General features: G+C 42.1%; 1 protein-coding gene across 1 annotated transcript in view; it reads right to left on the bottom strand.

Moving 5' to 3' along the window:
• Positions 1–3343: 3343 nt before the first annotated feature.
• Positions 3344–22836, bottom strand: part of LOC121957012 (insulin-like growth factor 2 mRNA-binding protein 1) — a 58668-nt gene continuing 39175 nt past the window's right edge. Inside the window, exons 3-15 of the mRNA XM_042505498.1 lie at positions 20257–20305; positions 15535–15586; positions 14637–14700; positions 12657–12947; positions 9815–9949; positions 9562–9684; positions 9192–9327; positions 8945–9067; positions 6501–6617; positions 6005–6079; positions 5743–5874; positions 4490–4603; positions 3344–3499 (exon numbers count right to left, since the gene is read on the bottom strand). Coding sequence (XP_042361432.1) covers positions 3344–3499; positions 4490–4603; positions 5743–5874; positions 6005–6079; positions 6501–6617; positions 8945–9067; positions 9192–9327; positions 9562–9684; positions 9815–9949; positions 12657–12947; positions 14637–14700; positions 15535–15586; positions 20257–20305 — 1567 coding nt within the window. The remainder of the gene's footprint in view (positions 3500–4489; positions 4604–5742; positions 5875–6004; positions 6080–6500; positions 6618–8944; positions 9068–9191; positions 9328–9561; positions 9685–9814; positions 9950–12656; positions 12948–14636; positions 14701–15534; positions 15587–20256; positions 20306–22836) is intronic.

The following is a 22836-nucleotide window of genomic DNA, read 5'->3' as shown; positions in this document are numbered from 1 at the left end:
TTGAAACTCGCGCTTCTCTTTTTCTGCTCCCATTTTTTCAAAGCTTCTCTGATCTCTCTCCTCAGTCAGGTGGAACACAGACAGAGGGCCATAGGTTCTTGTCCTATGTTTTTCTGCTTTTTTTAAAGTTTCACCCAACCACATCCCCTGACAGAAATTAACATTTAAAACCAGTAAACACACACACACCTGCATTCGCTTTTACACGCATGCACACACACACACAAACACACATACACACACACGCACACGTAGCCAACAGGGAGCATCTGAGGTGTCGCGGTCAGTGCACAGGTAATATATATTGACATTCAGAAGTCAGAGCTAGTTTAGGTGTGTGTGTCTGGCTAGAATATCCTCCTCTGCCTCCTTGCTGTAGATGGACCACAACTGCTCTCATCTGACAAGTGCCAAACCAGGTCAAAGAAAGACAGTGTAAAAACCACCTTAAAGGAATAACTCACCTATAAAACAACCATCTGTATATCAGTTACTCTCCACCTGTTACCTTGAATTTGTGAAGAAAATGCTGTTCTTTTTTATGCCTCCACAGCAGGTTGCAAAATTCAAAAAAGGCAAACATTCTTCATGAATTGCAGTTAATGGGGACTGCATTTAACAACTGCGAAACTAAATCAAAACATGTCGGCCAACTTTCACACAACAGGTGCAATATAATCAAAGTCTTATTTATCAAGTTGGATGAGAAAAACACTAAGTGGACACAGGCCCTTAAGAGGACAACATGTTTGCCTTTTTTAGATTCTCTGTTCATCTTTGAGGAATGCATAAAGACCAAGTTTTTCTCAGAAATTCAACACATGGTGAGTGACTCAGATACAAATGGTCATTTTGCAGGTGAAGTGTGCCTTTAAAGGCTCACTCGTGTCTTCTTTGTGGTTGAAAAATGTAATCTCTTGAACACTTAAAGCCCTCTCATAATGTTTGATGCTTTGTGATGATGTCATCACAATAAGGCAGGAGAGGGAGGTTCTTAAGGACACAGGGCGGGCCAGTAGCCATGAGAATGACCAGACACAGTGACATTTGACCAGAGGAAGAATGACTAGCATCCCCCCCATTGATGACATGAGCTCAGAAAGAAGAGCGCCCAGTGGCATGCTTGCTTTCTGTGTGCACTGCACTGTGCCCATGTTCATCTTTGAGGAATGCATAAAGACCCCATTGGCCAGTATTTTAGACAACGGCTGCTCCAATCACACTTCAGGAAGACAGACCGCATGTTTCTCAGCTAAAAAAGGCAAAATGGCACGTGATCCATTTCCTCTCTAGACCAGCAGTTTTTCTCTTTGAAAAAACACACCGCCTCCTGTCATCCCGAGCTCATTCAACCATCATCAGACAAACAAAAAAAAACAGAAAAAAACAAAGCAACAAGACAATACCTAAAAAAAAAAAAAAATACTTTTTTCTTTAAAAAAATAAAAAATATTCAGGACTATCAGCTCTTTCTTTTTTCTTCTTGTATAAAACACCAGCAAGCAAAAAAAAAGAGTTAGGAATACTGAGGTAACTTTACCCTGAGGTAGGTTTTTTCTTTTTCATTTCTTCTCTAATCTGTTCTAATCTTGGCGAGAGTGTCCAGGCATAGACCCCGCCCCCTCATTATCATATGCAGGCAGGGTCCGGAGGCTCCACCCACAGGCCTTTGGCAGATTGGGAGAGAGAACGAGGAAGCCGCCCCCCTTCAGTCAGATTTTACCTTCTTTGAGCTCTATAGCAAAGGAGCTTTGGAAGACTTGGCACTTGGCCGAAGCCAGTCTTTAACATCTTTTTATTATACAAGCATCCAAGCCGTCATCTCTCCAAATGAACAGAGATGGCTGTAGTGCTGCAGGGCTAGGGCTCTGATGGACCCCAGCTCCTCTGAGCATAAAGACATCCTGTCAAAGACTGGTCTCGAGTATTCAGCGTTGAGTGAATACAGTGACACAAAGTGACAGACACACCTTGTCTGTCTGTCACTGCACAACTTATTCATACAGGTGGAGCACAGTGTCACACCTGACTCTGCTGGCTCAATACATTCCCCGAAGGGGCCGGGCTAACTCACATATCATATATATATAATATATATAAAATATGCCGTTTGGGGTGTGGGTCGCTGGCCAACTAGCATGGCTGCTGGCTGCTTCTATCAAGTTGTTTCATCATGTTTTCACATGTGTGAGCTGAGCCGCTGCAATAGAACTGCAGGGCCAGCTGCGACCTCCGTGCCCCTTACTGTCTCTTGCTGCGCCTTCCGCCAAACGGTTTAGCGTGGAAGGGCCTCAGTGCCTCCCCAGCCCCCAGCCTCGCTGTAGGCTACATTATGCTACATATCATAGACAAGGGACTGGGAAATATACGGAAGGCCCCTTTCAAAAAAAGGCAAGGCGGCCAGACACAGCATTTTTTAACATTTACATGAAGATTATATATTTACAACCTCATATCTTCTCCTATTTTTAACTTTTCTCTTCTAAACTCTCCGCTATTCGGAGAGGTCCTTAAAGAGCAGTGTTAACATCTGCGGCCCCTCTGCTAAACTTTCAGTGGCCAGGAGGTTAGGGGTGGGTGGGGCTAATGCCAGACCTGTCACCTATCTCCCCTGTGCCGCTGCAGCAGTTTCCCCGCTCCCTCTCCCGGCTCTGCCTCACTGCATTCTATCAATAATAGCTCTGAATAAAACATTTCTATACATATATCTCTATGTTTTAAAAAAAAACACCCTTAAAATATAGGACTGAGTGCCGATGGTGGGAGAGGTCTGTAGGGGGCGACAGAGGAATTAACAGGCTGCTGCTAGTGTGTCTCAGGGAACAAAGACTGGTCTCTGCAGTACATGTGAACCCATGTGGACAGGTGGAAACAACAGCAGTGAGGCTCCACCTCACAGAGTAATGTCCTTGGGCTGTTTGAACCTGTCTGATGCAGGACGTGTTGAAGCTGCAGCAGCTGGCTGCAGCCCAATCAAGGCACACTAGGAGGACGCCGCCCTTCCCTCTCTCTATCCCTCCTCTTTCCTTCATTCCTCCATCCTCAATCAGTCTCTCTTCTGGCCTGGCATCTGGTTTCTGTTCTCTAGTTTTGTTTTATCTTAATCCTCTTTTTTTATTCATTTCATCTTTTGATTTTGTTCATCTTCTCTCTAACTGCAGATCTCTTTCTCTCTAGCTATCGGGCATACTCCCTCCCTCTTTATATCTCTCCCTGTCTATCGCTGGGTCCGTGTGTCGCTCTCCTGTATCCGTCTGTCCGTCTGTCTATCCGTTCGTGCATGTGTCTGTCTGTCTGTCCGTCAGGCGGGGGCCCCACGAGATGTGAGGAGGGCGCGGGACCCTCACTTCCTACGTGGCTGGTGGTCCTGGGTCACACTCTGTGTAGGGCTGCCCATCTCTGTGAAGCCCTGGGGGTTAGGGCCGGGACCCATGCACATCCCGCCTTTCTGTGGCTGTCTGACCTGGGTCAGGATGTCCCGGATCTTCCTCTGAGCCAGCTGGTGAGTAGAGCACACATGACAATGGGTTGAGGCAAACTGGAAGCTGCACCAGTCAGGATCTGTGAGTAATGCATGTTATATGGGATGGTTCGAAAGGCTGCATTTAGATTAGAAGAACACGAAAAGGTTAAAAGCCCAGAATCAGCTGTCATTAAGAGCTCAGTGTTTTTTTCTTCTGAGGCTGTCTCTGTACTGTCAAAGAAGCAAAAACCAGAGTAAAACTGTTCAGACATTGTCAGAATTGTGTTTACAGCTTGTTAAAAGAGGCCAAAGAAATCAATCATGCTAGTTTACGTTTGAGAAAAGAGCTTGGGCCATAGATCTAAAATGTGTTGAAGAAGAGCACAGTCTGTCTCCAAAAATGTCTTACTCAAATGATGCTTTATGCCTGTTTATTCTGGGAGGGGCCCAAAATCAAGGTACACGGTACGCCACAGGTCAGGTTTGAAGACAAGGAAATGAGAATTTTAAATTCGTCCAAGAAACATTTGTGGAGATGCTTGCAAAGAAAAATAACAACATGACAATTGTCACTGATAAACGCTATCATGTTTTGGTAGCTAAGCTAGCAGAGTGGCTAGCATAGTGAGTATATCCTGTTGGACAATGAATTCATGAAAAAACAGAAATTGTTCAGTTGTCTTTTGGATGACATTGGATATGTGTCAGTAACTGGCTACATGGTTCAATGTGGAATATGCCACTGATTTATTCACGCTGGTTAGTTAACAGCTGCCCTTATGTCAATTGTCCACAGGGTTTTATATGTTGATGCTGACAGGAAGTGGAAAGTGTGACAAGAGTCATTCAACAATAAGATCAATTCAAAGGTTTCTGAACTAAAATAGGCTACAGTGAAAACTTTCAGTGGATATGATGAGTAGATTTTTAATCTGATATGTTTGGACACTTGAGTTGTGCCTCTTCGTTAGGTTCTGTATGTAGGTATGTTTAAGCCTTGATGAGGCCACAGGGTAGTGGGAGTACCTGGCTGGCGTAAAAGTGTCCGTTGATCTTGACGATGACCTGGTCGTTTTCATCTGGTGTCTGTTCCCGGGGGACCACCACCTCTGCTGCTGTTAGGTTCTGCAGCTCATTCACCTGGACACACAAATCACTCTCACTTTAACAGAAAGTGAGGACTTTTTTGCAGAGTGTTGTTTGAGGCAAAAGATGAAGGTTAGCGTGCATACTTGAGACCCAGGGGTTTAAGGATCGTTTCACATCACAGATGATTCACATTGTTTAGTACCGTGTCCGAGCATGATTGCCCCACCCCCTTCTCCCTGCCAGTCAGCTTTACGCCAGTAACCTCTTTCCGTGCCCCAGTACACTCGTGTATGTATGCAGTCCGATACAGTAGAAGGTGGTATGCATGAAGTTGGTTTGCCATCCACCAATACACACAAAGAAGAAGAGGCAACCACTCACATCATCAGCTGGGCACATTTTTTCATGTTCTGTGCGAGAAATGACCCAGTGCTGCGTAAATACATAGGTTTGGGATGAGACAGGAGGTGTTGAGAAATGCCTTTAAAACTCTACTCACTAGGGAGGGTTTCCATTTCAGATTTATGCAAAACTTAAGTGATATTTTTGAAATGTCAATAAAACACAATTGCGAGATGACTGTATTTCCACTGAGTGATGTTCTGTGACTTCTCCTCTGGTGATAATATTCCAAGAAACATGGTGATGGATGTTTAAAACATTAGCAGCTTTATTTCTATTGCAGCCACAGCACTAGCTGTCATTATTTCCAATCCAAGACCACGTAGGCATGTAATGGAGCCATAATGGAAAGGCGAGCCCCTTATACGTAGGAGAGGCCATGTATGAGGGATTTCTGAGAGGTGATTTCACAATTGTGTATTCAGAACTTCTGGATGATCTGCTCAACTTTCAAAGAGTTATGTGATGCAATAACACCTCCTGTAGCTCCTGCTGCATCATGCGGGAGCCAATTCCTAGTTCCTATTTTTTTTTTTCAAAATGGATGCTTTTCCATTAGGAATATTAGGAGTATTTTAAATTTGCAATTTCAGTTTGAGGGTTAATGGAAATCTGCCTACTGACTGCAACTTTTGGTTGTCTGTGAGGTGAGAAACAGACCATTTGTTGACTTAAATCTTCTCTTTTGATTTCCACATTTACAAAAGTGTGGACAAGCTCCCTCACCAGTAGCAGAAGACATGTTATTATAATGGCAGTGACTGAGGTGTGAGGTACACATGGCTTACCGTCTTGCCTCCTTTGCCAATGACCCTTCCTGCGGCAGCAGCAGCCATCTTAATGTGAGTCTCCAGTTTAACCTCCTCCTTTGGCCCAAAGAAATTCTCCTCCTTCAGTTTGCCGTAGATTCTGCCCTGAGCCTTCAAAAGGGAGACATAGAGTTAATAATCCATGTGAGTATTGTTGTATTATAATAGCAATTTACAAATACACTATGCAAAGTAAACAGAATGAATTTTAATAAGCTGGAAATGTCTTGTTAGTGTTTACCTTAAACTGAGCCTCCGGGGGTCCTGTCACGATCACCTGCCTCATCTTTGAGTCTGGAGTTTCAGCCGGGGCAATCTGAGTGCAGATTTACACACAAAAGTCAATATCCTGCTTTCCATGAAAATGGTAAAAGAATCAGAAATGACTGACACCATATTCAATTTCATTGCTAAAAACCTGTGTTGTATATATTCAAATGCAATTTTAGGAAAATATAAGTTTTTCAGCTCCGAATAGTGTCTGCAGAGCTTTCTCACAGGTGTTGCACAGCCTTAGCAAGCTCCACAGGGCTAGCCTAGTCTTTATGTCATCAGAAAGAGGCAGCAACTAAGGGCATAAAAATCTCATAGCACCTCCTGTTGCTGCTGTGAGCACATAGTAATGATTTTGGATGGCTTCAGATCTGACCAGTTGATACTTGAGTGAGAGTCCTGGTAAAAATGAGTGAGTAATGTTTCTATATTGCAAATGCAACACGTCAGCTCAGTGTACAGACCTTAATAGAGGCTCCAGCGAAGCGGCTCAGCTGTTTGATGTGCTGGCCTTTCTTCCCAATGATGGCTCCCACAGCCTGTGCTGGGATGTACACATGGACTGTCTCCTGCTCCGGAGTCTGACACACACAAAGCAAACGTTTCATTACAAAAGCTCAGTATCTATTAGATCTGTGCAGATTTTGTTTCACAGTCATCATTCATATGAAGAAGGAACATGTCCCTGAGCTCAGGTTAAATCTCAGTTTAACACATAGCTGCAGGATTTAGAACATCACAACTACTTTAAAACTAGTCATGATCCAGAATGCAACTTATACCCCTTTTCCACCAAAATTAGTGTAAAAATAGTCTATTGAGTTCAACCCTTTGCCAATAGAGCAGAGCGGTGTACATGGCTCTGCAGCAGACTTTCTGTGTATGTGCGTGTGTGTTTGGCTGGGGGGTTTTTTTGTACATCATTCATTCACTCATTCATTCATTTTCCGTAACCGCTTGTCCTCGCAAGGATCGCAGTCATCGGGCAGAAGGCGGGGTACACCCTGGACAGGTTGCCAGACTATCACAGGGCTTTTTGTATATTATGTTTGAGGTCATTGGTCAGAAAGCAGCATGGACGGAGGTCTGTGAAAACCTATGGTGGTGGTTAATTTTCTTTCTGTATCTCTTACTTATTCAGTCTCTCTTTCAAAATTGGTGCAGGCTTATTTGGATCAATGTTTTAGCGCTGCTTAATAGGAGATAGATGGTAATTAGTGGTAGTGCGTCATTGCATCTTGCCTGATAAGGTATTTAAATTAACATGTTTACCTGGGTTTCGTGTGCCAATCAGAGCTGGAGGCAATAGAAACCTGTCTACTGTAGTCATTTGACCTGAGTGTTTTACATTTCCCATTGCATTAAAGAGCAAAAAAGGTATTAGCGGGTTTTTGTACAGTGGAAAAGAAGCTTTGCACAAATGGCATGGAAAGTCCACCAGTCATTTTGTTCTGTAAAAATAGGCCTTTATTATATCACATTTTGTACATTATTTATTTATATATATATATATTTATATATAAACTAGGGATGTAAAAGTTAATGTATTAATTATGCGATAAGCAAATTCATTTTAACACCACTCATTTTTTTTTTTGACAGGCAATTAACGCACATACGTTATACTGTAATTATGACCCTCAACCACCCTGTAGTTTGGAAAATTGGGAGGCTATGCAGCAGTAATGTTGTGAATGGTAGAAAAAACAAACCTCCATGTGCAGAAATCTTTTTTTTTTTTTGAAGGAAAACATCTGCTATAAAGCCATGCCAGATGGTTCTCTCAACAAGACCAAAGTTATTTGCATTTGTGAAGTTTACCGCCAGAGTATGTCCTGTCTCAAATACCATTTGCTGGCCATCACACAGCTGATGCACAGAGCCCTCCTCCTCCTCACCACAGGCAGACCACACTGGCTAGTTTGCAGCTGACCTGCACTTTCTGCAGGTAGCCAGACAGCAGGACATTGAACTCCAACCAGCCATCACAGTTTCTCTACAAAAATATGTTGAAGTTTATCTTTCAGCATATATTTGGAGAATGCATTACCTTTGAGGTTATTCTGGAGAATATTCTAGAGAGTAATGGTCATTGTTCTGCATTGTTGCTATGATATATGTGCATTTGCATAAAGTAAGCAAATGTGTCTATTCCAATTTTAATTAGAGTACAAAAAAATGAATAACTCTTAAGGTACATTTACAACAGATAAAAAATGTGCGATCAATCGTGAGTTAACTATGGACCAATCATGCAAATAATCGCGATTAAATATTTTGATAGATTGACAGCTCTAATTAAAAGATATATTATATGCAAGCTAAGGGCTGGAGTGTTTCCTCGTACAACTTCTCTGCCTTCTGTTAGTCTGTCATCTCCTGCATTACAGGTTTGGCAAAAATGGCTGCACCACTTGGTGCAATCCATGGGGACGCAGTGTGCAGATGATGATTACCGCTCACCGCTGCATGTTACGCACATCTGTCCACCGCTGTTACCACTGCTGGAAGGCACAGGCAAACAATGCCAACCAAGTTGCCTTGCGACACCCCTTTCTCTTTCCCTCGTTTTCCGTCCCTATCATGCGTTCTCCACATGCTCCACTCTCCCTCTCACTTCCCTCTCTCTGTTCTTTTCAATTCAGTCCAATAAAACGTGTAATTAAAAGTGTAATTTAAGAACAAGGCAGTTCGCAAACAGTTTCATAAAAGAAAAGAAAAGAAAAAAATCAAGCCTAAGGGAATAGTGAGAAATTACAGCCCAGTACAGGGGTCACGTCCCGTCCCAGGGGGCCTGGTCTGGTTCGGGCAGAAAATCAGAGGTCTATTCATTATGTTCACAGCGTACCACATCTTCAAATAAATCAAATGAAGAGGACACAAGAAAATCAAAGTCATGAAGCATTACCCCAAAGCATCCATAGGGGACACCACCCGATGCGTTTCCAGGTGGGGGTGGGGGCATATTGGAGGAGCCGGGGAAGAGGCCTAAAGCACCAAGGTTGAGCCCCGGGATCAGATGGGTCTGTTGCTGGAGAGAAGAGAACAGGTTAGAATCAACTCCCAAGTTCACAAGTGTGTGTGTGTGTGTGTGTGTTTGTGTGTGTGTGTGTGTGTGTGTGTGTGTGTGTGCGTGTGTGCGCGCAAAGACTCACATTCATAGCAGCAATATCGTTCTCGTAGGCCTCCCTGATCTTCTTGGTGACCTCCACTTCAGCGTTACAGCAGGCTTCGATGCTGCCTTTGACTGTGATGGTTCTCTCTGGATTGTACACGGTCAGGTCCTGAAGACTGCACACATCACAGAGGGGACATTATCAGCTTGTTTGGAAGAAATAAGATGCTGCAAAGCCTCTTTGAGTATCTTCAAAATGTGTATGTTATGCCTGTATTGTATTATAACTTGAGTTAATTTTTCCATCCCATTATGACCTTATTATCCCTCCCAAATGAGGTTAAATTAGGTCTTTCAAACATTACAACTCAGCATTTGTGTGTGTGTGTTTGTGTGTGTGTGTCTCTTACGGGGAGATGGTGATCTTGGTGTCTGTGTCCTGTTCGACTTTTTTCAGATTGCGTCCTTCCTTCCCAATCAGGCGTCCAACAAAGTTGTTGTGAGCGAGAATCTTTAGAGGAACCTCCTCAGCACTACAACACAAACCACAGCTCATTCAGCACCTTCATCTACAAACTAAATATCTCTCACCATGCAGCCTTCATCAGGGTAACTGTGCAGGGTGATGTTGCTGTACATGTTGGAATGTTGTTTAACACGTACGTCTTGGTGTCTTTAGCCTCTTGGTGCATGATGTCTAGGATCATGCGGCAGGCAGCTGAGCAGCCCTCGGGGGTTGAGTGGATGCTGATTGGCTTCTCTGCTGCACCTGCGTTCTCCTTACGGTGCACATCAATCCTGCAGAATTGGAGAAGTATCCGATTCATGTTATTTAGTCTCCTGGTTCAGTTGTTCACGAGTTCAGAACAGACGTCATCGGGTTAACAGAGTCCAACACGTCCCTATCATAAACATGTTCATCTGCAACTCAAATGACTCTAATCATCAGTTCAAGAACATTTAAATGTGTTTTCATTTTTTAAATGGAGGTATGAGGACATTTTCCCATACATGCTTATTGCATTGGGTTTTTATTTACTGGGTTAAGCATGGTCTATCCATTCTGAAGTTGTCAAATAGCTTTTGCAGTGCTTTTGGTTGAAGATCCTGACACCAGAAGCCAGCTTTTCCATCCATACGATACACTGCTGGATTGCGTCAGCTGAGAATGCGGCTGGACAGAAGCATTCATGGTGTTGGACGCAACCAGACCACCGGGCCGCACCTACCACAGCATCATGATACGCAAGGGGTGTCCAAACTGTCTTGAGTGAGAGCTAGATTAGATAACATGAAAATACCTTGAGGCCAGCTGCTTCTCGTATCATATGTTTGTTTTGTTTTTTAAATCACATAAAAATGACACAAATCCAACGGTTTCACCTTTAAATCCTAGCTCATAGCTTGCTCGAGTGAGCTAAGTAGCTGTAGTGAGCTGGCGAGCTACTGGCTAGCACCCCTTCTAGAAAAACTTTTAATTTATGTGAAGAAAATGGTTCCTCCTGTTGTTTTGCGGCTTCTTCTTCTCCTCCAGAAATACATAACAGCATTGCTTTGTGTTATACGTGAATGAAATGCAGGGTGCATTGTATGTACACTGAAATTTACTGTGCAATGTGGTTATTTTATAGTGCACTAAATAGTGGATGAAATTAACAATTGAGAATTCACAAACAACAACAAAATGGCAAACACACTATATAATGCACTATTTCCTTGATAAAGAACTGTTTCTTACACAGCTATAGTCTCTTCATTCAGAGAACTAAGGTTACAATGTAACTTATTGTTCTCTGTCATATCCAGACCATCTCTCCACTCTGTAACATATTCCATACGTACGAGTTAACTCTTAAAGATCACAAGACTGACCCAAGAAGGCAAATACAGCTGAGAAGACCACGTGACTGCTACATCAGAGTATATTAACAGACATCATGTGACCAATGCACTGAAGGGAGTAAACAAGGAAGCAGAAAAGGCATTTTGATATTGCTATGAAAATTAATTTTGAATATGCCTAACATCAGCATTTAAAAATCAATGTATTGATTTCTTAGGTTTAGTTTGTATTGATGAAGTTTTGGTTTCCTATAGAAAACATGTTTGTCTAATATGCTGGAAATGTTTTTATACATCTAAACATTTTTAAATCATCTCTTAGGTTGAAAGGTACTGTATGAGATACTTTGTGCTTACACTGTTGAGCCTTTGGGGAGCTGAGAATAAATAAAATCCTTGATGAAGTTTAATTAGATTTTATTGGCTTTTTCGGAAAATGGGTGACTGGCACTGACTGAGCAATGAACAATCACTGATGTCAGACTTGTTTTTGTAACAACCTTTGTGTTTCAGTAACCCACTATGAATGTTTGAAGCACTTCTTTCTGTTAGCATGTATTCTTGCTGTTGTTTCCTGCTTCCACAGAGGAGCGTCAACTGAGACAAGGGCAGAAAGTAAGATTGTTCGGAGGGTACAGACTGTGTGACTGAAGAGTCCATGAAGGAAAGAGGGCGTTCAGAAACGAGGGTACTGTGTTCATCACACCACTTTGTGCAGGATGTAGCAGAGAGCACACACTGTCCTCACACTGTTTGTATCGGTGAATTACAGTATTGTACCACTGATGATTCTGTCACAGCTAATAATTTCTAATGAATAAATGCTGGATCACTTTTAACCCTCTGAAACCTGAGCAATTTGGTTTGGTTTCTTTCTAAAATATGAGCAGAAGGCAATGAACAACTTTACAACACACGGACAAATAAATTAGCAAGAAAATAGTAAAAAGTTAGAAGAAAATTACCAGAGAATAAGCCAAGAAAAAAAGGTTAAAAAAAAAAAAAACAGAAACAAACACAAAAATGACCCCCCAAAAAGGGCAGAAATTTTTAGAAAAATATATGTGGAATATTTTCTGTAACTTTATTTTAAATATATGATTATGATGAATAGGAATTTTCAGTTTTCTGGAAATGTTCCCTAATTTTTGATCATTTTCTTCTTCACCTTTTACTAATTTCTTGCAATTTGTCGGACATTTCTTACGATGTTGGTCATTTTTTCTCCATGTTTGTAATGGAAATCAAACCAATTTGCTCAGGTTTCAAAGGGTAAAATTGCTTGTGAGAGGCATCTAAATGCAGCCTAAGATAACTGATGTTGAGCTTGGTTTTAAAGGGTTAAAGCTTCACAATGAGAGTGGACTAAATCTTTGATTTTTTCACCTGACTACATACCACATATCAACTTAATTTTAAACAGGTAAAGCTCTTATATAAATTGTTCATTTGTTATTTAGTAATTCCAAACGGTACCAGAGCGGTAGTGTTAAAGAGACTTAAAGATCAGTGACAGGAGCAAACAGGCTCTTTTTCTCTTTCTCAACAGGATTTCATACAGCTGGGTCAGAGGACACATTCTTTCTGTACCACAGGAACACTGTAGGAGCTTGCTAGAGGAGATAGTTGAACACATGCGCACACAGATAAAGTGAGCACTCACTTGCTCTGCGTCTGCTTGGTGATGTTACGGATGGTGGCTCCCTCCTTGCCAATGATGGCTCCAACGTACTGTGTGGGTACCAGTAGTCTCAGAGGGATGTCTGCGTGCACAGGTTTGGTGGGCATCCCAGAGCTTGGGGACCCACTTCGAGGCCCGCCTCGGGGCCCGTAACCACGTCGGCCATTATCGGTCCCCCGCTGGCCTCCTTCCAGCTCAGAGGTCTCATCAGGGATGTAGGAGACGCGCAAGGCATTGTTCTCAAACTGGTATCCATTCAGCTTCTGGATGGCTCTGAGAGGGACACAGCACAGGCTCGTACACCATTGGAATAGGTTTATGTTGCATTATTTTGGGTTCAAGAACAATATTGAGGTTTACTAATGAAATTCAAAGGAGGCGTGGCTCAGCACATTATAAGAACAGACTCCACAACAGTTGGGTGGATCATCACCAACTTTGGAGGATATGTCCATAGTACCTGACAGTTTCATTCAAACTGACCACTGTTCGGTGCTACAAATGCAAAAATGTGTGTGGCCTAACAAAGCAAACTTGAAGTCACCAATTATTCATCCATCCATTAATAATTTTACAGGATATGTTTAAAAAATGTTAAACCTCATGTGTAAAATACTTTTGAAATCTCTCAAATAGGGACAGCACAATTTTCAAACACTTTAATTGGCCTGGACAAAAAATAAAAGACAGTTAGTGTGCAGAAGTGTGCAGCCCTGATCAGATTTGTTCAGAAATGGATGAGCATCTGCCCAATTATTAAAAAAAGAAGTGATGGTTATCTTTATGCAGGTGTTGTGAACCATCGTGATCCGTCACAGTTCTCAACTTCAAAAAGTCCATGATGGCATGAACCCCAGAACCTCAGCTTGCAGCTGTATGCATTATTATTTGTTGTCCTATGCAGCAGCTCAAATAGCTGTGAGCTGGAATGAGCTCAACAGCTGGAAATGATGAGTTAATGCTTCCAGAGAAAAATGAGCCTAATCAGCCACATGGCGGCGCTGTTATCAATGCCCACAAATGCTATTTTGGAAATGTCTGCCACACTGGATGTCCAAGGCCTTCACTTACAGTTGTAGCATTACTAATAACACACAAATGCAAATGAACGTCGTGAACACATCAACTGGAGGTGAAATGAGAGAGATGAATAAGTTCGTAACACTGCTGGACTTTATTATCTTATGTATCCTCTTTACATCACAGTGATAGTTTTGAGAAGAAAATGTAAAGAAATGGTTCATTTCTTATTATGACTGGAGGACAGTGATGGAGGATAAATAGTGGCATCTACACATAGAATATAGCCATTCTGTATTGTCTGATGAGTACCTTTACTTTGATATTTTGCACTTTTGTAAAATGTATGCAGGAGTGCAGAAGAACTTGTGTTAAGAGTATTTTATGGTGTGGTGATGAAGAAAGAGATCACAATGCTTCTTCCAAGAAGATAAACATTTAACACTGTAGTTCTTCAAAATGAGTGCTGGATGTGACAAGTAGAGCAGGGAGGATACTGTAAAACTTGTTGAAAATGTAAGTAGCGTTTAACTGAGATGCTGCATTTTGTTAAAAAAAATTACAATTGTAGATATCTATTTTTTATATACTGGAACTCTGTTTACTTAATTCTGACTTTTTTGAAGTGTTAGTCAGAGTGTGTGCACTGAAGATTTACACTGACATGTACACACACACACACACACACACACACACACACACACACACACACACACACACACAGAGCGCTACAGGAAGCTCTGGTTTCACAGTTGTGAACACCCAAAGGACACATTATAGTATTCTGTAAAATATCAAAGAAGGATTCAATGTTTAAGTGGCACCAAGTGTATACAGGATGAAAAAAAAAGACAAAGAAAAATGGAAAATGGAGAGTTTTAGAGAGAAGAGAGTAAAAAGAGGCCAAGGGTGTCAACAGGAGATAAAGAGGGACACACTTACTGCCTGGCGTGCTCCCGCGATGCATATGTGACATTTACCACTGCAGTCTCACTGTCTGTGTTCACTGAGAGAGGCAGACAGAGAGAGGGAACAGAATGTGTTGCTTCATTAATGGAGCTTTGTCTATTTGTTTTGCTAATTTTTTAAACATTTTTTAATGTGTACTTTTAATTCTCCAAAACATTTCCCTGAAATCACATTTTTATGTCATTTTCACTCCCACAGAGGTTCTTCTTCTTACAGCCTTTTTTGGTGTTATATCTCCACTCTTGGTCATGTGTCAGTGTCTTTGCAAACAGCACTAAACCTAAACCTTATATAGTGTTTAGGGGGCGTTACCTTTGCTAACAGGGGACTTATAATCAGTGGGATTCATCATTAAGCTCACCTGGTCAGAGCAGATTTGGAAGGTTAAGAACATTTGGTGCAACTGAAGTTAACTTCTCTTATATTTTCTCTTACCAGAAAATTCAGAGAAAATAAAAGACATTTAAGAGAATGTTGCTGCATGAGGCACCCTGTCTTTCATAAAATCACTTGTTCAGTTAAGACCAGTTAAGATGCAGAGACAGTTGTTTGATGTGTGAATGCTCGGAACTCAAAGCAGTGCCAGAGTGAGTGAGAGTGTATGGCTGTACAGCATCTGATCTTGTGCTAGCGCCCTCTTCACTGGGACAGAAATAGTCCCACCACCCTGCTACCACTTAGGGGCAGCAGAGTACCACACATTACCACAATATATTACAGATATAGGAAGCGTGATGCATTTAACTTGCTTATACTGTTGAGACTCTTGAGTTGTCAGTTTCCAGTGTCAAATTGGACACATGGCACATGTCAGTGCTGCAAAGATCAGATAGACTTAAAGTTAATGAGTGTTTAAGCTCAGCAGTCTTACCTTGTTCACAGTTTTCTACGGTTCCACACTGGGCCAACAGACCATCCAGCACCTGACACACACACACAGACACAAAAAGAGAGAGGAAAAGGACACTGTCAGAAAACATTTCAGCATGAAAAGACACACAGACTTGGCGTAGTTAAGTTCAATGTCATCTGGACACGTCAAAAACAGGCAGTGCGTGGTCTGATCCAGCTGGATAATGCCGAGCAAAGATGAAACAAAAGTAGTGAGCATTTTCATACATGCAAAACCACAACATAAGCAGAGGAAAATACAACCAACAGAAGTTGGCATTTCAAAGGTTGCTAATTGTTGCTGCTGGATGGAAACAGGGCATCACTGACAATCATCTATTAGACAACATATTTCATTTTCAAACTGATCAACTTCATTGATTTTTTTTTTTAAATAAACACTCATTCTGAATTTGATGTCTGCAACACGTTCCAAAAAAGTTGGGACAGGAGCAAGTTTACCACTGCGTGACCTTTTCTTTCATTGTCACTCAGTAAATGTCTGGGAGCTGAGGACACTACTTATTGAAGCTCTCAAAGTAAAAAATTATTTCCCATTCTTGCTTAATGTATGACTTCAGTTGCTCAGCAGTCCAGGGTCTTTGTTGTAATATTTTGCACTTCATAAGTTCATAAATTTATTCGTTTGAACATTGAAACTGTTCCACAGCCAGGACGGAGTCAAAATTTGTCCTGCTGAATTCAGCGTTTGACACTCGATCGGAGCCTCCTTTCTAACACCCTGGAATAAACTCCGATACCCCGATAAACAACAACACAACTTTCTAGAGGTCAATCAAAAGTCCCTTTTCATAGCCAGCACAGACTCCTCCCACAACCAGGATCTGTGGATCTGCTCTGCTGTCACTTGGATCTGCCTGTACGTCACCCACCCTGATGAATTCTTCTCTCTGATTTAGAGACCTGCACCCTCACAGACACTTCACTGCCCATCCACAAGGCCCTGCAGGTCATGCTGCTTTTTCAGTGATGTACTGCACTGATGCTGAGTGTTTTATTCAATTATTTATTTTGATTTAAAGAGGCTGCTTTAAGTAATTTTAATCTTTTCAGACAGTTATGTCACTGCAGCAAAAATCACATAAAATGTATGTCATTTGTACATTTATGTTACATTATATAACACTGTGAATTGACTGAAAATAAATATCATGCTCATATGACAGAGTGCATAAATACAGCAGAAGACTTTAACAAAACAATAGACAAATGATACAGCTGTGCACCACGTCATATTTGTTGATGCTGCCTTAAAATGTCGGCTCTGGGGCATGCCTGTCTCATTTTATTGTATGCCTTGGCTCCTCTCTCTCCTTGCAACTCTTCTACACCCCCATTAAGCAGGACTAATACACGAGGGGAGGCGGCGAGGGATGAAACTGAGGATGTATAAATAGCGGAATGGAAAAGGCCTATAATTTAATGTACATCTGCCTCATTTTACATTTTTATAAAAGGTTTTCTCAGTAATATGCATGTGCATCTGAGTGAAATCTGTCATATCTCCAGAAGCATTGAACATTCAAATGTTTCAAAATTGAATTTACATTACATTACAACACATTTGTGTGTATTTTACTGTTTTCATTTCACAACCTTTGCTTACTCTAACATACTTTTACTTTGAAATAAAGAATATGACATGACATGATTATTATTTATTCTGTGACTGCTGTGACCTCTGACCCTCATTAAGGTTCAGAAACATGGGAATAACAAGTTTCAGTCAGTGTTGTGAGGAGACGTCACCCTCGTGTGGACACAGAGAGCAGTCCCTGAGCAGAGGAGAGATGGATCAAGAGAGGGGGACAATCTGACTCACACTGAAATGACAAACACACACACACACACACACACAATCCACCTTGTGTGGTCAATCAACAGATTTAAGTGCAGTGAGTAAACTAAGCAGATACACAAACAGAGAAAACCAGGTGTCTTACAGTTTGATCTAAAGACATCACTTCATTATGTTGGTTTTTCACTCAGGTCTGCTTTGTCCTATATGTTGTTAAGTGAGATTTTTTTCATCTCTACAAGAACTTCAGAATTCAAATCTCAATACAAATTAATCAGTTGCTTATGAGAGTAAAATCCTTACAGCATGTCTTTGCTTCGACATCTACAGTGCTTTGTATAATGTTGCTATAAGACTGGATTGTGCATGTATATTGTACTTCACACTATATTTGTGTGAAACTGAGACCTGCACTTTAAATGATTTCCTTGTACAATGTTTCATGCACACATGTCAGTGATTAGAGCCTCACTAGGCGGGTTTCCATCACAGATTTGCACAAAACTTAAGTGATATTTTCGAAATGTCAGTCAAACATAATCGTGAGATGACTGTGTTTCCACTGAGTGATGTTCTGCGACTTCTCCTCTGGTGATAACATTCCAGGAAGCATGGTGATGAATTGAAGTCACCACACTAGCCATCATTATTTTCAATCCAAGGCCACATAGGCGAGTTATGGAGCCACAATGTAAAGGTGAGCCCCTTATACATGGGAGCGGACGCGTATGAGGGATTTCGGGGAGGTGATAGTCCACGATTTGACAGAGGAATTGTGGATTCAAACTTCCTGATGATCCACTCAACTTTTTAAGAGTTATGTGATACAATAACAGCTCTTGTAGCTCCTGCTGCATAATGAGGGAGTCAGTTCCTGCTGAAAAGCACATAGCCATAGCATCATGTGACCTAGATAACACAAAAAATGTTTCAATTGTAGTTTTGCCAAATATGTTTTTTTTGGAACATCTGAAATACCACCTCATGCCAGTGTAAAAACTTTTTCGAGGATTAATGGAAACCCGCCTGTTGAGGAGACCCAATCAACTTCCTATGGTTGATACATATTGTGGTTGATTTTAAACATTCAGCTGATAAATGGTAAAGAGAGCCTTCACTTTTCTAGTTGTTTGTCCACTAAAAGAGTTTCGACATTGTGAGTCACATTCATCCATTCACACACACATTCATATACTGCTGGCAGAGGTTACCATGCAAGGTGCCATCACACACTGATGGGACAGCAATCAAGAGCAATTTGGGGTTCAGTATGTTGCCAAAAGATATTTCAACATGTTGACCGATCAAACCACCAACCCTCTGATTATTGGACAACCTGCTCTACCTCCTGAGCCAGCCCAGGAGTGACAACATTATTGCAGCAATAACCAGCAATCAATAGGTTAGAGCTTAAAGCAGTCAGTCCGATTTCAGTCAAGTTGATCAATACATAACCATTAGTGTTGGATTATTACTTTTGCCACTGACAGTCATCTCCACACAAAGTCTGGATTTATGGTTCTCCATGAGTCACAGTCAGCCTGCTGAGGGGCGGCTCAGAAGTGGAGCAGGTCGTCAACTAATCAGAAGACTGGCAGTTCAATCCCCAAATATCTTCTGATGGCTGTTCTATTGGTGTTTGAGTGCATGTGATGAGCTACTGAGGAGCTGGTAGCCTCAGCCACCAGTGTGTATAAATGTGTGTGTGAATGTGTGTGAATGGGTGAATGTGACTCGTAGTGTAAAAGAACTTTGAGTGGTCAGAAGACCAAAAGAAGCAATTTTCAAGTGCAGTCCATTTAACATGAGGTTAAGGTAAATATGACCCATAACACCCCCCCCCCCCCCCCCCCCCCCCACCACGCCCCCCCCCCCACGCGTTGAAGCACTGTGCGTCGGGGCGGTGTGATGGGCGTTTGTAGTGGGGTGAACTGGAGTGGGAGGACTACATTAATGTGGAAACCTTCCAGTATCAGAGTCATTGGAGCAGCTCGCAGCCTGTCACACTCACAGTGCCCAGTGCGGGTCTCAGGATAATCACACAGGAAGAGCTCCCATTTCTGGGGTTATTCCAGTACTGATACTGCTGTAATTCTTGCATCATGCTGCAAGTCAGACTCTTCAAGGCTTTAATTGGCAGAATATTGCAAAGTGCCTTCTTCAGTCCTCTGACGCCACACCAAACATCTGAGCTCTGACTGTCTGTTCATCACTACCTTTAAGAGGACTAAAGCCACGTTTAAAGGAGCACGGCCTCTCTTAAAATGGAAAAGTCTTTCCTTTGAGTTAAAAAAAAAATCTGTGTTCATATGATTCTCACAGGATCTGCACATTGCCAGTTCACACGGCAACAGGAGGGTTGGCGTTTTCAAAAGACTACACTTTGAACCTGGTTTCAAAAATCTGCGTTTTCAGGCCCCCAAAAATGCTACTGTCACGTGAACAAAAGGCCAAACTGCAACCAAAGTTTGACATTTCATGCAAGAACTGTTGCACTGTTAACTGCCCCTAAGACTCCAATAAAGACTCGATTCAGAATAATAAACGATTCAAGCTGCTCAGGTCTGTTCACTACAATCATTTAATAACTTTATGATATATGAAGCAATAACAGCAAAGTGTAATTTTTTGAAGGAGTCCTGCAGGATGAAACGACTGTGGAGACATTGCTTAGCTTTGCTGACTGGCCTATACTAAGACCAACATGCTAGCCTAAGGACTGGTTTTCACAGCCCAGACACAACAAGCAAAAATATCATTTCACCAATTATTAAACCATGTTGTGGTGGTAGGAATGGGATATGGTTGCTGGCAGTGTGAAATTCCAGTAAAAGACCTCAAGACCTCCCAGCAAGAAGAAGAATAGAGGAAATATGAACTAACCTCCCACTGCAGGTGAGGGGGAATATTTCTGATCTGCAGCTTCCTGGTCCTGTAGTGAGGAGAAGACAGACATGACATTAGTGAGTTGAAAACATCTGCAAACAGAAACGCAGGTATGTCCAACTTTTGGGATGCAACATAGAAAAAAACATGATGTAAGGCGTAAGAAACACAGCATTTCAGCTCAGTACACAGGAGACATGCTGAGTGTGTGTGCAAGCGTACATGTGTGTTTGGGGATGAGAGTGAGTGAGAGGAAAAAGAGGCCACTGAATGAAGCTAGAACGTGTCTTGAGAGACAAACAGGTGGAGGAAGGAAGAGAGGGTGTTTGTAGTGACTTCCTTTGATAAGGACACTGAATCAAAATGGTGTGGTAACAATCACCCATCAGCTCTGACTGCTTCCACTGGAAAACACGGACAACTCAACAGAAGTCCGAACACATCTGACCTGCTCATCTGCAGCTGTAGCTTCATACACATCAGAGTTGTGTGTCAAACGTGTTTTTGTCTGTTGACATCATTAAAGTGGGACACTGAAATGACACTGAAACCAGGTGCTCCTCTCTAATACAGCAATACTCATAATTGTTACTCCTAATTGATACTCCCCTCCAACACACAGACTTTAAGAAAAACATTATTTTTGTCAAGAGACAACACCTGCAGCTGGGCCTAAGGAGGTAGAGTGGGTCTTCGACTAATCGGAAGATTGGCAGTTCGAACCCCGGCTCCTCCAGTCAACATGTCAAATTATCCTTTGGCAAGATACTGAACCACAAATTGCTTCCAATGGCTGTTGTCCAAAGTCTCGGCCACCAGTGCGTGAATGGGTCAATGTGACTTATAGTGTGAAAGGGCTTTGAGTGGTCGAATGACGAAACAGGACCCTTTACACATTGCCCCTATGCTGACATTTATATTGAATTAAAATAAGAACACATACTTCACCAAAAGACATCGCTGGTCAAGGCCAGCCAAGCTTTGCTGCTCCATTTTGGGACTGCCAGAACTGTTGGTGTGTTCATCTGCCCTTCTTACTCCACTTTAGGCCCAAACACTCCATTTATGCAGATGGAGCAGGTGAATATAAGCTTATTGGTGGGAAATATATATATGTTATATTGCCCATGAGATCTTGATGTCCCTGAACCCTCTGTACCACTATCTCTGTTAACTCCGATAAATTGTTAGACATGTCTTGCTGCTGCTGTATGGATTCTAATTCTGACAGGACTACAAACACATCTCTGCCTGAGGGTGGGAGGCATTTCCAACAGGTTTTCTTCTCCACTTCCCCAACACCCTTTATCCCAACTGCTGTAGTCCACCATTATGAGGCTTGAGCTCCAATTGTTGCAGAAAACCACTGCATCAATGACAAGTAGTGGGCCAGCTTCATGCTCAACCACCCACACACTGAGTGGGGGAAGGGTAGTCCGTTGAGTAGAAAGGTGGCAGTCGGTAAAGCTATGTGTGCAACTGCATCTTAATCCTGAAGGTTGTTTGTGCGGCTAATCGTGTCTGCATCAGTTTGGGTGTCGCTGTGTGAACAGGTTGGGCTATGCTTGCTTAGGTTGGGCTATGCATGTTGGGGTGCATGTTCTCATGGCTGTGTCTTGTCTTTCATTGCCTTACTGCTGCATATGGGCGTGCACAATAATGACCCTCTTCCCATGGAACAGAAAGCGCTTCTTGCTTTTCTTGCAATCTCCTTGGGGTTTGAGTCTTGTGATCTCTTGAGAACTCTCATCTTTGGTATTGTTCAGTGACAGGAGGATTTTGTCATTAATTCTGCTTTTTCCAATTCTTTTGCATTTTCTTTATCTGACCCCTTCTGATAAATTGTTGCAGAGAAAAAAAACATAACCATTATATAGCATACATATTAGAATTACTCGATCTTGTAGTATAAAACTAAGGTGTCTTACTGAAAGGCTTGCATGTAAAGGATATCATGACTATGTTATTTTCATTTGTTTCTTGGCTCAGTCCCATATAAAAGCTGACCCGAGGAAGGTGTGTCTAGACCAAAGCTGAAACAAAACAATGCTCCAGAATCAGACTGTATAACAAATCCTGATGTCATCACAACACACTATTTTCCATCTGTTGCATCAGAGCTGAACCTTTCACCCTTGGCCTTCTTACTGAAGCTGCTGGAGTTGAAATGTGAAACAGGGCAGTGTTCCATCTTTATCACTCTTTATCCAACCCTGAACCCCACCTAACTGAGCATCAATGGCCTTAGACCCCAACAACAACCAACCCCCATCTATAGCTCCCATACTAAACCCCACCCAAACTCCCAGGAGGCTCCTGCGCACATGAATAGCCTTTTGTGCATCCAAAATACCTGACACCCCCCTACCCAAAAACACAGATTCCTTTGATACTTGATCAGTGCTTTGCTATGGTCACTAACTCCATCCCACAACCTTCCAAACAACAAAACAGACCTGTTTTTTACATGCACAACTTCAAAACTTACATCATCCCAACACACACACACTTACCCACCTTATCAACACACATCAAGCCCCATTATCCTCTTCACCCACCACGTCCCAACCCCCCTCC

Source organism: Plectropomus leopardus, chromosome 17, assembly GCF_008729295.1.
Source record: "Plectropomus leopardus isolate mb chromosome 17, YSFRI_Pleo_2.0, whole genome shotgun sequence".
Taxonomy (NCBI): domain Eukaryota; kingdom Metazoa; phylum Chordata; class Actinopteri; order Perciformes; family Serranidae; genus Plectropomus; species Plectropomus leopardus.
This window is presented reverse-complemented; position numbering and strand designations above follow the sequence as displayed.